Source organism: Microcaecilia unicolor, chromosome 2 (genome assembly GCF_901765095.1).
Source record: "Microcaecilia unicolor chromosome 2, aMicUni1.1, whole genome shotgun sequence".
Lineage (NCBI taxonomy): Eukaryota > Metazoa > Chordata > Amphibia > Gymnophiona > Siphonopidae > Microcaecilia > Microcaecilia unicolor.
Genome location: NC_044032.1, coordinates 544,728,926 through 544,744,769, shown reverse-complemented (window position 1 = coordinate 544,744,769; position 15,844 = coordinate 544,728,926). Strand labels below are relative to the sequence as shown.

At 40.0% G+C, this 15,844-nt stretch overlaps 1 protein-coding gene across 1 annotated transcript in view; it reads left to right on the top strand.

Moving 5' to 3' along the window:
- Positions 1 to 15,844, top strand: part of ATP8A1 (ATPase phospholipid transporting 8A1) — a 649,985-nt gene that overhangs the window by 310,371 nt on the left and 323,770 nt on the right. The window contains 1 exon segment of the mRNA XM_030191344.1: positions 8,714 to 8,786. Within this exon segment, the coding sequence (XP_030047204.1) occupies positions 8,714 to 8,786 (73 nt within the window).

Below are 15,844 nucleotides of genomic sequence, written 5' to 3'. Positions count from 1 at the left end.
TGGAGAAGACTTTTGCTGAAACTCAAATAAGACCACAGGACCATGATCTTGATTGCACCTACTGGCCATGCAGATCTGGTTCCCTCTTCTTCTGGAGTTATCCAAAGAACCATGGAGATTGGAATGTTTTCTGACCCTCATCACGCAGAATGAGGGATCTCTTCTGCATCCCAACCTTCAGTCTCTGGCCCTCATGGCCTGGATTTTGAGAGCCTAGAATTTGCTTCTTTAGGTGTGCCAGAGGATGTCTCCCGGGTCTTGCTGGCTTCCAGGAAAGATTCCACTAAGAGGTGTTATTCGTTAAAATGGAGATTTGCCATCTGGTGTGAGGTCAGGGCCCTAGATATTCTTTCTTGCCCTATGCAGACCCTGCTTGAATACCTTCTACACCTCTCTGAATGTGATCTTAAGACCAACTCCATAAGGGTTCACTTCAGTGCAATTAATTCTTATCACCATGTAGAGGGTAAACCCATCTCTGGACAGCCTCTAGTTGTTCGCTTCATGAGAGGTTTGCTTTTGTCAACGTCCCTTGTCAGTGTCATGGGACCTCAATGTCATTCTTGCCCAGTTGATGAAAGCTCCTTTCATGCCACTGAATTCCTGTCATCTGAAGTACTTGACCTGGAAGGTCATTTTCTTGGTGGCAGTTACTTCAGCTCATAGGGTGAGTGAGTTTCATGCTTTAGTAGTGGATGCACCTTATACTGAGTTTCATCATAGCAGAGTAGTCCTCCACACTCACCCTATGTTCCTACCAAAGGTTGTGTCAGAGTTCCATCTGAACCAGTCGATTGTCTTGCCAACATTCTTTCTCGGACCTCATGCCCATCCTGGCGAAAGCACTTTGCACACCTTGGAATGCAAGCAAGCATTGGCCTATTACATGGAGTGGACAAGGCGCCACAGACAGTCTGCCCAACTTTTTGTTTATTTTAATCCCATTGGGAAATGCACAATCTCTAATTGGCTGGCAGATTTAATTTCTTTCACTTATGTCCAGGCTGGGCTGACTTTGGAGGGTCATGTCAAGGCTCACAGTGTTAAAGCCATGTCTGTGTCGGTAGCCCAGTTGTGGTCAGCCTCCATTGAAGAAATTTGCAAGGCTGCAACATAGTCTTTAGTCCACACATTCACTTCTCATTACTACCTTGAGCAAGATACCTGACGTGACAATCAGTTTAGGCAGACAGGGTTGCAGAATCTGTTTGGGGTCTAGAATCCAACTCCATTCCCCTAAGCATGTTTTATTCTGTTCCAGGTTAAACGCTCACTCAGTTTGTATATAGTTTCTGGTTAATCTGAGTTATGTTCTCGCCGTTGTGACGCCCAATTGACTAATGTTTTTTTTTGTTTTGATTTTGGTGAGCCTGAATGGTAGGGATGCCCCAATTGTGAGAATTAATGGCCTGTGTGTCTTCACAGAAAGTGAAGATATTTACCTGTAGCATGTATTCTCTGAGGACAGCAGGCCTTATATTCTCACAGTCCCTCTCACCTCCCCTAGGAGTTCTCTCTTTTGTTTTTTGTTTTTTTCATTTATAAAGTTTGACTACTTTCCAAGTAATTCCACTTGTACAGAAAAGTGTTACAGAGGAAATCAAAAGTACATTTTTCCACAAAGAAAATTTAAACAACCACTCAAGTCCGCAATATCAGGATCCAAGAACTAACTAGAGGAAAAAAAAAAGAAAATATTAAAGGCAGAGACACTGTAAATGTAGACTCAGGAAATTCACCTGTCAGTAACCATTCCACAACTCCTCAATCCCCCGTCTCATTCACTGCAAGGCTGCCTTCTTGAGAGGGAACCACCGAACCCTCTCCTCCAACTTCCCCACGTTGTAATCAAACCTAACTCGAAGTACTTCCCGGTGTAACTCCCACCAACGGCAACGTTGACTCAGGGACTGTGGAGCTCGATCCCTGCGACTGCGGGGGAGGAGCTCTTCGGTCGGGGCTCAGCCAGATTTCCAGCCCAAGGAACGCCGTCACTTCCTCTCTCACTGGCGGCGTCTTCAGCGTGACTGCTCCTGGCCTTACTGCTAGACCCGTGCCTCTCAAATGTAAATCCATCGGACCAACGATAGGATACTCCAGCGGCTGGGTGGCTCGAGCAGCTTCTTTCCCTCATCATTTAGGCATTTCTTCAGAGGCAAATTCAAGAGGTCACCTCAGGTACCTGCAGCCATCTTGGATTTTTTTTACGCTGTACTATTTAACTTTGGTAACCATGCCCTCATGGCGGGCAGGAAGGCATTCGTGCATGTGCAGTAGAGCATGTCTCTCCCCCTCCACAAAGCTCTGTAAAGCTTGTTGTAAGGTCCGGACTGCGCAATGCAGCGCTGCGTTACCCAATTATGGGAATATAAGGCCTGCTGTCCTCGGAGAATACCTGGTACATGTAAGTATCTTTGCTTTATTGACCAAAAGGCTAGCTTTGGATATTGTTATAACAGTTTATTCATTTGTATTACCTTAGGGCCAAAACCCAAAATATTGTAGTGTAAGGAAAATATTTCTGCATTCAACTTTATTAAATGCTTTCTCTTCATCCAGGGAAGGTGCAACCAGTCTGTCCTTATGATTGCCAATAGAAGAATATTACAGAACAGGCGAGCGTTGTCACTGGTGGCCCTAGTAACCATGAATCCGCATTGATCTGGGTGAATGATATCTGACATGATAGAAGTTAATCTAGTTACGATTTTAGCATACTTTTTGCTGTCTAAATTAATCAATGATATCGGTCTGTAATTGTGGACTTAATGTTGGATCTTTCCCTAGTTTGGGAAGGGCTACAGTACAAGCCTCAGTAAATGTGCTATCAACCAAATTGTTATCAATGATACCCAGATAAAATTTTAACAGTAGAGGAGACAACTAGTGTGAAAAGATAGACCATCAGGTCCAGTAGCTTTTTTTTTTAATTCTTTATTTATAATTTCAAAATTTTACATCACAAGAAAAACTTGTTACAGAAAACAACAGGACCCAAAATAAACATTAGGATAAATATCCAAGAAAACTTTTATAGTCATATATTGTATGTCTTCTTTAAATCACAAATAAGCAGATAAAGGGGGGCATGAAACAGAAATGGGGAATCAAAACAGGTATAATTTGAAGAAGAAGCTTAACACGCATTTTCTCACCTATTACAAATACTTCTAATCAGTTGTTAGCTTCCGCAGGTAGTTTTCCTTGAATCCAGAAACACTCTTAATTGCTCTGGCTGAAAAAATATATATTTTAATCCTTGATATTTCAAAACACACCCTTACTAGGGTAATTCAAATAGTACCGAAGCACCTATACCTAAAGTTTCCTTTCTCATACTCAGAAACAATTCCTAAGTTCTTGTGTCTGCTTTGTCACATCTTGATATATTCTTACTGTTTTACCATAAAACAATTCATTAATTTTCGAAAGTATATTTTTTTTAACGCTTCAATATCCTTGTTGGAAAACTAATTGAACAAATAATGTCCATTCTTTCAGACTGTTCGGATAAAGAAACTTCCAACAGTTCAGATATATTCAAATTTCCTTCCAAGATTCTTTTCCTGAGGAATTTTTGTTTTGAATGTAGTAAACTTTATTCACCAGAGGTAAAGTTTCAGGGGAATATCTCAAAACTTCAATCAAGTATTTTTTAAAGACTTCCAATGGTGATATTCCTATCTCTCTTGGGAAATTTAAGATACGCAAATTAAGTCTCCGATTATGGTTTTCAATTTGTTCAATCCTTCTTTTAATTATAAGTTTATCTTTAATCATTTCTGAGGATAAATCTTGTAGTTTTTTTACATCTTGTTTAATCTCCTTAGTTTGTGTAGAGAAATCTGTTCTAATATTCGCCAGAGATTCAGAAAAAGTGTTCATGGTACTCACAAGTGTAGAAATTTCCTTTGTGGATTTCTCTACGGTAGCTGCCAACTGTTGGAGAACATCCAATGCTCTCCAACGACACGTTCCCGGAAGCTGCTTTCAATAGCTTCAATTCGATGCCGGGAACTCAAAGATTCAGCTCACCTGCACATTCCACCTTTCCAGTAACTTCGATCGAGGTAGTCCCAGCAAACAATCCGGTTTCGGGTAGTTTCTCTCTGGTTCTGGCGGCTGTCGGGAGGGGAGCGGCGGATGAAGCCGGAGGGTGAGAGGAGTAACATCCAGGTCCAAGTCCTCAAGGTTTTCCCCTGCCTTGAGGACAGCCGGACTCCTCACGCGTCCTGGGTGGAAATTCGCGAGGTGTACCTTTCAATCGACGCCTGACAAGGGAAGAGGTCCGGGTTCTCGAAGCTTCTCCTCGGACCGTTCCCTTTCTTTTTGTATGAGGCATCGTAGGAAAAATTCTTTAGTCGAGCGTCGATACAGGAAAGGCTCTATCCTCGTTCAACTGCGTGCGCCATCTTCAGGTCCAGTAGCTTTATTAGTTGGATAGTTTTGATGGCATTCTCTATCTCCTGTTGCGAAATGGGAGTTTCCAACTTGTTGGCCTAGATTGGATTTACGTGGAGAATGGGTAGTTTAAGAAAATTCCTCTGTCAAGATCTTGCAGTCTGCATGGTTCATACACATATAAATTTGAGTAGAATTTTTGAAATAAGTGTATAATTTCATCATCTTTAGTGACAATGGAATAGTTAAAGAGATTTTTAATTAGCGTTCACTTTTGTTTTTTGGGGTCCTGTTTCTAAGAGAACTGGCTAATAAAACTGACTTTTCAGCATAATATTAAGCACCTTAAGATGTTAAATGATGAGAGGCTAATTTACTAAATATGGAGTTGCAATCTGAGTGAAGTTTATATAGATCATGGAATGTCCTATAGTTGTGAGTAGAGGCATACTGCAATTCTAGTATTCTGATTTTTTTTATTCTAGTTCTATCAGGTGGATTTTTTTTTTCCTTATGCCATTTGACAGTGAAATTATAGGTAATATCTCTGATATAAGCTTTTAAGGAGTCCCACCAAACTATTAGTGGGGTGTCAGAAGGATTGTTATACTGCAGTAGCCTGCTGTCCTCTTACTGACTGTGTCATGAAATCCGGGTTCATTAGCCATTTTGGGGTTAAATCTCCAACTTGATCTTTGAGATTGTAGATCAGATGGAGAAACGTGCATACGAATCAGTACATGTATCTGAAGTGGTAGTGGTTTAATATATCTTCGGAGTCTATATTTGAGACTAAATCATTGGTGACTAGAAAAGAATCTATCCATGAATGGTATTTATGTGGTATAGAAGAAAGTGCGATTAAATAAATTCCTTCCAGTTCCACCTTTTAACAACTTCTTAATTGTAGGCACATTATTTTGTGCAATCACACTGTAAAAATCTTTTCTCCTTATTTGTTCATTTTAAGTATTTTTTAATTAAATTCTAGTTAAAGATATCCTACTTGTTGTTTCATACAGGTAGTTCTCTCAAAATTTAGACTCATTAATTATTAACATTATTCCAGTTTAAATAGTTCTCAAACCGAATCATGTTCACTATACGTCTTGGTTTATTTTTCACCAATTCACATCATACTTTATTTAATAATCACTTTAATCCTAACATATCTTTTTAAAATTCAAAAAAATCCAAAATTATTCTAGCTTCCAAATAATTTCCAATTTATTTATATCCATCAGGCATGTTTTATACTAAGCTTTATCTGTTTATATTACATTTTAATTAATGTTCATTTTATTTTTCAAATATATAATCTATAATTCAAGTAGTATCTTTTTTTTATAAATTCATATGCACGCACTCAAATTATTTAATGTTGGCTACAATCATTTTTCAGCCTTCCATCGGGGTCATCTTTATGTACATTGTTATTTTTTAATTTTTCATTTTTAAATAAAATATACAAGTGTTGGTATCCTCATCCACTCTCCTCACTTTTTGTTTTATATAGAAGAAAAGTGAAATCTTTTGTAGTGGGATGAACATTCAGAGCAAGAGCTTTGCATTATGCTATGTAGGTTTGTTCTACTTTTAAATGATGAAGCAGGATAATTAGATTATCTAATATGGGGTTTAATATTAGTTTAAAATCACCACCAGCAATGAGAAGGATTTGAGCAAAAGGACTACTGCATGGCAGTCGCTAGCACAGCTTAGTAAACAGGGAGGGGAAAATATGGCTGCATATGGAATCCTTTTATACAATTATTTTTAGTGTTATAGATATGAATGTTTAATAATATTGCAATGCTGTATTAAGTGCTTGATAAAATTTTTTAAAAAATTATTTTTAAAGCATCCTTCTTTTCATAGGGTTATTTTCCTTTGCTTTCAAATTGGCTGTACAAATCTTTGTTACTGATCTTTGTTCACTGTTAAGCATCTAAACGTAAATTCTTGTATGTCCAGTAATGTTATTAAAATAACAAAAGCAAAAAACTTTTTTAAAGTCTTATTTTAAAGCTATAAACCCATAAATTGATGATGAAAATTGAGGTGAACCTTTAGTGCTAGCAGATTTTGTTTTATAGCTGTAATGTCGTCAAAAATCCAGCTTTTTATTCACAGATGTGCTTTCTGCATGGTATTATGTAACTAGGCTTGCAAATTGTTTGTTACCTTGTTCCCTATGCTCTACTGCATTGTTCTAATTACTTTATTTTGCTTAATATGCCTTTGAGTTTCAGACTTTCACCCCTAATTTTTGGACATTTTTGGGTTTGTTTAAAACTTTAATTTTTAAATGTACATTAGAACTTATTGCAAGGAAATTGACTTTATGTGCTTTAGGGGCCCTTTTAGTAAGCTGTGGTAAGCATACATGCACTGATGCGTGCTTACCACATTTAAAATGGTTTAACATGGGATGCGCTTAGGAATTCCATGGTAAGTTCTGAATCTGCGTGACCCCAGTGTGGTTCATATAAGGCCATTTGGACAAATTTTCAGCTTGATACTATCTGTATAGGGACTAAAATTCCATGGCAGGGAAGTTTATACATTCACCAGATAATTCACTCTTACAAAGCTGGGAAAGGATATATGTATAAGAAAAGGCTTTAAATGCTCCAGCTAGCAATTTCAACTATCAGAACTGTTGACATCTAGTTAAGATTTGAATGACCAAGAAAAATGTCTGATAGAATTGCTAGAAAATTAGTCAGGTCTTCAGAATACACTGTTGAAAGGTTTAGTTGACATTGGGGTCATTATGCACAATACAGCCTTGCTTACACAACAGTGATCTGCAGGAGAGAGTTAACATAAGGAAACCTTTTCTCTGACCTCATTCACAACAATCACGGCTAAAACATGCAGGGGAAGCCTTGATAAGTCTAAAACGTTCTGGAACAAAGAAAACTGTTTAGCTAGAACCGCACAAGCATTTGAAGAAAACGTTGCCGAATGTTAAATCCAGACTTGGATCTACTGTATTATTTTTCAAGGTTGTGCTACAGGAAATATTGTGTGGCTGGAAGAAAAAATGGGTTCAACTAAATATCACAAACAAAAAAAATCCCAAAGTGATTGGTAAAAATGCCAGCAGTACTTTCAAAAAGCAGGACAATTGCTACCAAATCTTATTTCTTTTTTACTTTTTTTACTCAAAGATATTTTTAGGAAGAGTACCCTCCGAGATATCCACTATCTTTGGCAATTAGTAATAGGAGCTTAGTCAAGATCGAGAGGCGGGGCTGGTGGTAGGGAGGCGGGGATAGTGCTGGGAAGACTTATACGGTCTGTGCCAGAGCCAGTGGTGGGAAGCGGGACTGGTGGTTGGGAGGCGGGGATAGTGCTGGGCAGACTTGTACGGTCTGTGCCAGAGCCGGTGGTTGGGAGGCGAGGATAGAGCTGGGCAGACTTGTACGGTCTGTGCCAGAGCCAGTAGTTGGGAGGCGGGGCTGGTGGTTGGGAGGCGGGGATAGTGCTGGGCAGACTTATACGGTCTGTGCCAGAGCCGGTGGTTGGGAGGAGGAGTTGGTGGTTGGGAGGCGGGGATAGTGCTGGGCAGACTTATACGGTCTGTGCCCTGAAGAGCACAGGTACAAATCAAAGTAGGGTATACACAAAAAGTAGCACATATGAGTTATCTTGTTGGGCAGACTGGATGGACCGTGCAGGTCTTTTTCTGCCGTCATCTACTATGTTACTATGTTACCAGTCTTTGAATATCAGTTGGGGTGGGGGTCCTTATCAATATGTGCTACCAATATGACGTGTTACTTTACTTCTAACACCAGTTATTAGTAACTAGGTCTTATTACATAAAATGGGACCTAGGAAGGAAATAGAATGAGTTACTGGTAAAATAGTATGTCTTAACAGTAGCTCACATTGATAACCCCCCCCCACCCCCACCCCAATGTATTTATTTAAAGAATGCATTCTGGTAAAGGTAGTAATTTCTGTGACTTGGAGGAGCTCACCTATATTCATATAGGAACTAACACTGTATAGTAGGATGATTTAGTTCTCAAATCATTCTATATTTTAATGTTTTTCAATTTCATTCATTTATTAAAATTTCTATTCCATCAATTCCAGAATTCTAAGCAGATTCAGTAACACTTGTAGAAAACTGACTGATACCATTAAACTGAGCAGAAAATGATCCTTGTTAGAGGAGATCCATGTATGCAGTGCTAAGCTCTCATTTTTTTCAAGGTGACTTTTATTACAAGGAACTATTTTGAATTATTGATGTGAATACCCATACTCTTTCTTGTCCTTTCATTTTTAATCTCAGGCATGGGTCACAAGTTGAAGAAGACAAGGCCTTTAATGATTCATCATTGCTAGAGAATCTCCAAAGTAATCATGTAAGTAATACTGTAACAATTTCTTATGTTAAAAAGATGAAAATATTCTTTAAAATGCCTAAAATTCTAAAAATGTGCTCAGTTTCTTAATTTTATATAACATAAGCGCCATTCTGGGTCAGATTGAAGTTTATCAGAAACAGTATTTTTTTTTTTTCTGGAAGTGGTGGGTTATTTAGAACTACCCATCCAATCCTAATGGAAGATCCATTCACTGTTGCTCACTACTAGAAGTGACAATTCTAAAGCCTGTTAATGGTATTGTCTCTGAGAAAATTACCCAAACCATTTTTAAACCTATATCCTCCTGCTACAAATTCCACCATTTCATGATATATTGACTGAAAGAAATGCTTTATTAAATTTGTGTACAGTCATCTACTAATTAATTCTAGGCTAGAGTACATTCCATGAAACTAATTTGAAAGGGTAAATATTCATTCTTTTTTTGTAAATTTTAATAAACATGAAAAACAAGTTACATTCCTCCATGTAACTGGGGATCACATTTAATCGTTCACCTTCCCCTGAACGCGCCCGACACCGCGGGTTTCACTCTTCTTTCCTCAGGGACTAGGGTTAAGGCAGCCTCCTGCTCCTCATTATTTCAAAACATCAACTGCAGTCAGGGGAAGGCGAAGGATTAAATGTGATCCCCAGTTACATGGAGAAATGCGGATATATATTGTAACACGCCATGCGGTCATGATAAGAAGATTCAGATGCACGACTCAGATAAGTGATTGCTTATGGTAGCTGCCTTATATTATTATGTACATTGAGACAATATAAATAAGAGCAAGGCAGGGATTATGCATTCAAGACTGATTGGGCACAAGAAAATTATAAAGAAAAAATATATAAAAATAATTGCACCAGTCTGATAGCACTTTTATTGAGATATAACGTTTCTAATAAAATAAATAATCAGAGCAACCCGATGAATGAGGTGCTACACAGTGGTGTGCTGGTAAATTTTTAACAACAGGCTCTCTCCCCGGTCCACCACTGCGCCCCCGTCCACCTCTGCGCCCCCCCCCCCCCCAAAATTGCAGAGCTGGCTATAGGGGAGGGGGCAATGCATTACTCTCTCCAGGAAAAAAAAATTAAATGATCCCAGGTTCCAATCTAATTCATGTTTAATGTAGAATAAAATGCCATAAATAAGTAAATAAATATAAACTTTTAATGTTGAGCACCTGATTCTCAAAGTGAACATATTCCAAACACTATAATGAAAATAAAATGATATTTTTTCTACCTTTGTTGTCTGGTGACTGTTTTTCTGATCATGCTGGCCCAGTATCCGATTCTGCTGCTATCTGTCCACTTAACTCTGTTTCCAGGGCTTCCTTTCCATTTATTTCTTTCCTCCTTTCTTCTTCATTTCTGGTCCTCCTCTCCGCTGCCCTGCATGCACCCATACCCAGCGACTCTCCTATGCCCTGCCCTGCATGCACCCAGATGTCCAGCAGTGACCCTTCTCTCCCCTGCATGCACCCATGTCCAGCAGTGACCCTTCTCTCCCCTGCATGCACCCATGTCCAGCAGTGACCCTTCTTTCCCCTGCCCTGCATGCACCCATGTCCAGCAGTGTACCCTCCTCTCCCCTGCATGCACCCATGTCCAGCAGTGGACCCTCCTCTCCCCTGCCCTGCATGCACCCATACCCAGCGACCCTCCTCTCCCCTGCATGCACCCATGTCCAGCAGTGACCCTCCTCTCCCCTGCCCTGCATGCACCCATACCCAGCGACCCTCCTCTGCCCTGCATGCACCCATGTCCAGCAGTGACCCTCCTCTGCCCTGCCCTGCATGCACCCAGATGTCCAGCAGTGATCCTCATCTCCCCTGCCCTGCATGCACCCATGTCCAGCAGTGACCCTCCTCTCCCCTGCCCTGCATGCACCCATACCCAGCGACCCCCTCCATCCACCCATGCCCAGCAGCGACTCCCCTTTCCCCCCTGCCACCCCCTCCCGAGTTGTTTCGCGAATTCTTCTCCCTCCCTCCCGATCCGGTCCCTCACCGCCTGCTTGTTTTTTGAATTTTTCGGGGCAGGCAGTCTTGCCCGCCCGCTTCCAGCACCGACTGTCCTCCCTTGCCGATTCGCGCTTCAAAATGGCCGCTGAGACTTCAGCCGAAGTCTCGCGAGGCCGCCTCTGGAAGTCTCGGCGGCCATTGATAAACCACTGGGGGACTTCACTATTACTCTTCTCCATTGAGAAAACTAACAAATTAAGGGGGAAGTTATCAAGGTGTGGTAAAAGGTGATCCTTTATCATACCTTGATATATGACTAGATTCAGCATCCTGTGGTATCTCTGTGCCGCAGGTTGCTGAATCTTGTGGTAAAAAAAATAATGCTGCTTGAGAGCCACCTTGTAAGTAGTAGTATTCTAGCAGCCTGGGAGCAACTCCTGGGTCAAGCCCCATCCTCCACAAGGCTCCAGACCCCAACCCCCAGATCCCCAAAAGGGCCTATCATGTAGATTACTGGTTTTCCAGGGACCTTTGAGCAGGAGTGAAGCCCAGTTGCTCCTGTCCAGTCTGGTGCTATCATCAAAATGGCACGATTATTGTTGCTGGTCATGTTTTCTTATGTAGAAATGTGATCCCCTAGTGGTAGCTCCTTCATAATGATGTTGGTGCTGGACTGGCCAGGAGTGACTGGGCATCACTCCTGCCTGAAGACCCCATGGGACATCAGTCTACGTGGTAGACCCTTTTGGGAGGGTGGAAGGTCTAGAGCTAGAGGGGCTAGAGTCTTTGAAGGGGCCGGGGCTTGAGCTGGAGGTGCTGATCTGCTATCCCAGGAGCATTGGGTTGCAGCTTTGCAGCCCAATGCTCCTGGGCTGTAAAATAACCCCAGCTAAAATCTGAAGCTATTTTGAAGCTATTTATTGTGATTTATGGGCCCTAACGCAACTTGTGGTGTGCACCCAATGCACACCACAAGTCACATTAGGTTTTTTTACACATTAATTAGCTGCTTTACGTACATTTGCATGATGTGCATCTCATTACTAAGTAACCTGTTGCAACTTAGATATCACTGTGGTAAAATAAGTCAAGCTGTGTTAGGGCCCTTTAAGTCATATTAAGGGGCAAATAGTGTGACAAAAACCCATAACACAGCTTGATAACCTTCCCTCCCTGTTAGTCATATTCTTTTGTTTTATATCTGTTTACCAATCCATGGTAGGACATTCACATCTGTCGTTTTAATAACCTGAAAAATATCTTATGAGGGGCTTTATTAACTGCTTTTACAAACTCCAGAAATTCTATATTGACCAGCTTAACCTTTATCCATTTGCTTATTTGTCTCTTCAAAGAATTTTAATAGATTAATAAAGCATGGGTTTCATTTGATAAATTCATATTGGTTTTTTCCATTAAGCTGTATTTATCCGAATGCTAAGAATTCTATTCTTAGCAATAGCTTCAACCATTTTGCCTGAGCCACCTTCAGACTCACTAACTGTAGTTTCCTAAATCACTCTTTGTAACACTAGTGTTGCTTTGGCTACTTTCCAGTTCTCAGGCATTGTTAGAAAATGTAATGTTAAGCTTCAGATTGCTATCAGTAGATGTGTGGAGTTTTTTTGTATTCCTTCCAGGTTGGTACTTGTAAACAATTCCCATGCTTATTGTAAGCCTTTGTCCATTACACTTGGGCCTTTGTTTTCTTTTAACTACTTTACCTATAATTTCCTTTTGTGAGATTAAATGTTATGGAAGTAGCTTTATTAATGCTCTCCCTCTAGTGAGTGTGTAATGTATTGCCAAGTGGCTCCATCAGCATTGACCCTTGTGCCAGGGTTTGCATTCTTCTGAGAAGTAGATTTTAAGGCGCTGTCTTGCAAGTATCAACACCAGCTGCTCATGGAGCAGTCCTTTATGACATCGTCATTTTACTTCACTAGTATTTTGCTACAGATCCTTTATTTCATGTTTATGTACTTTTCTTCCAAAGAGTATTTTAGTATGACTGTTTAATGTTTAATTGTACTTGATATACTGCATAATTCAAAGTAGGTCAAGGCAGTGTACACAATAACATTAAATGGAGAAGAAAAGTCCAAAATCAGCCAGAAAAGAACACATCCGCCCAGGTCATTATCATCCAGACAAAATAAGAGGCCACTGAAGCAGGTACAATCAGCATCTTGGGTACCATTCTAAAAAAAAAAAAAAACCTTCAAATGTTGCAGAAGAAAAATGGGTTTTCAAAAGTGTGTTACATTTTTTTAAGAGAATTCCTTACATATTAACAAAGGCGGTTTTCAAAGCATAGGGCCCACACTTCCACCTAGTAGGCAGATGGGACAGCAAGCCATTGAGCAGAGACAGATCACAGACATCTACTTGGTGCATATGACATAATAAGCGAGGCCAGGCAGAAAGGATAATCTACATGGAGGGGCATAATCGAAAGGGGCGCCCAAGTTTTCCTGAGGACGTCCTCGCAGGACGTCCCGGCGAAGGGGCGGGGAAACCCGTATTATCGAAACAAGATGGGCCATCTTTCATTTCGATAATACGGTCGGCTGAACCATTTGGAATATATTTGCTTCTTTATGTGTTGCTTTGTTTTATTCACTTTGAATAATTCATCATTTTTCTATTTTCTGGTGCAGAGTTATTCCCCTTGATACTTTATAAATACTTAGAAAAGACTACTTGAAATCAATAAAGTAATTAATTATTTGTATTACATAGGCATCTGAAGAAGTGGCTTATGGTTCCCAGTCATATGCCACATATGTTAGTGGTGAAAGATCATACAAAGACTTCAATATTAGGAACAAAATTTGAAATAGTTCTGTTAAATGAAATATTGTAAGAGTTATGCACTATAAAATATTTATTGAAGTTAATAAATAAATTGCCCCACGGATTGTTTCTTGTAAATTATGAGGTCTGTAACAGTTAATGGTAGTTTAATTTTTCTTGATAAAGTAATGGCAAAGTACTCATCACTATCACTTCCATTCTATACCTGTGGAGATAATACATGATGAACCATCTACTAAATAGGGATAATTTTACTAAATTGCTGCTAATTACTCTCACATTATACTACTAACTACAGATAAGATAATCACATCGCTGAGAATCTGACCTTAAGGGAAAAATTGCTTCCCTTTATGTTTAGATGGTGTATAGCATAATGTATGCAAATATAGCATTATTTTTTAACAAAAAGATAAACAAATCCATTGTAACACATTATACTAGTTCAGCTTGCTTGGCACAGAGGTTCAAAGTAGGATACTATTTCTAAAAGGGTACAAGTTCTTAGAACATAAGAATAGCCATACTGTGTAAGACCAATGGTCCATCTATCCTACTATCCTGTTTCCAACATTGGCCAATCCAGGTCACAAGTACCTGACAGAAACACTCATGGTAGCAACATTCCATGCTATCAATCCCAGGGCAAGCAGTGGCTTCCCCCATGTCCAAACTATTTTTTTAAACCCAGATATGCTGCTTTTACCACATCCTCCGACAACGAGTTCCAGAGCTTAACTATTTGTTGAATGTAAAAATATTTCTTCCCATTTGTTTTAAAAGTAATTCCATGTATTCCCCTAGTCTTTGTACTTTTTGAAAGCGTAAAATATTGGTTCATGTTTACCCATTCTACACTACTCAAGATTTTGTAGACCTCAGTCATATCTCCCCTCAGCCGTCTCTTTTTCAAGTTGAAGAGCCCTAACCTCTCTAGCCTTTCCTCATATGAGAGGAGTTCCATTCCCTTTTATCATTTTTGTCTGTCTTCTTTGAACCTTTTCTAATTAAAACAGTAACCAGAAACACCCACAGTGGGAATCAAACCCACACCCCCTGCATTGAGGGGACACAGCCATAACCCCTGCGCCACACATGTCTATCATTGTTTTAGAAACATATCCACATATAAGTACCAATTTCAGAAAGCACTACATGGAGAACCACACCAGTCACACACCTCCAGGATCTTAATTTGTTGTTTGTCTGAATTTTATTCTATGTGTGTTGTAAACCGCCTAGTTTATAAGCGGTATAGAAATTTGGTAAATAGAGAATACATGTATAGCATATATTTTTTATTTTTTTTACAAGGTGAATACATATGTATGGAGAAACAAAATTCCGCATTGGGTTTTACACCAGCTGAAAAGCCATACATAAGTTAAAAAAAACAAAAAACTCATTTTGGCCAGAGCCTCATATGAGAGATTATGAGAGCCATTCTTCTTAATCCTGTATGGTTTATTTGCCTCCAAAATGTGGCCAATCCTGAAGTGTAAGATAGAGAATGACACGGGGCACAGTTTGTCTCTATCCCCACCCCGTCCCCGCCCTGTTCCCACAGGTTCTGTCCCCATCCCTGCCCTGTCCCCATGGGCTCTGTCCTCATCTTCAGAAGCCTCAAACAATTATGATTTTATATTTAAATCTTTTAAAGTATAAAAAGGAACTATATGCTGTGCAATTGTGTGTAAGTTACAAATAGAAAACAATAATAACAGCGAGCAGCTATAATAACCTTCCTCATCACTGCCCTCTACCCTTCCAACCCCAACAATAGCTAATTTCTACTACCCCAAGGAATCCTAATCCACCCTATTAGGGTGTTATGATTTTTTAATCTGTAGATAAATAAGAGATCATCAACCATCTCAGGATTCAGTCTAGCTCTCCTGTCTTCCACAGTCCTTCCTGCAATAGAAGATGTCTTCTTAGAAGATGTGCTGGTAACAGGATATATAGGATCCCCCATGCAAATTTTACTAGTTGTAGCCAGCATATTTTGATTTTTTTTCCAAAAAATTCTAAATATCGTTGTCTACATCACTCAAACAGGCTTCAAAGTAGAAAATGACATGGGGACAAAGTTTGGCCCCGTCCCCATGGGATCTGTCACCATCCCCGCCCCGTCCCCATGGGATCTGTCACCATCCCCACCCCATCCCCATAGGATTTGTCCCCACCCCGTCCCGTCCCCATGGGATCTGTCCCCACCCCCACGGTTACTGCGGGTCCCCATCCCCATGTCATTCTCTT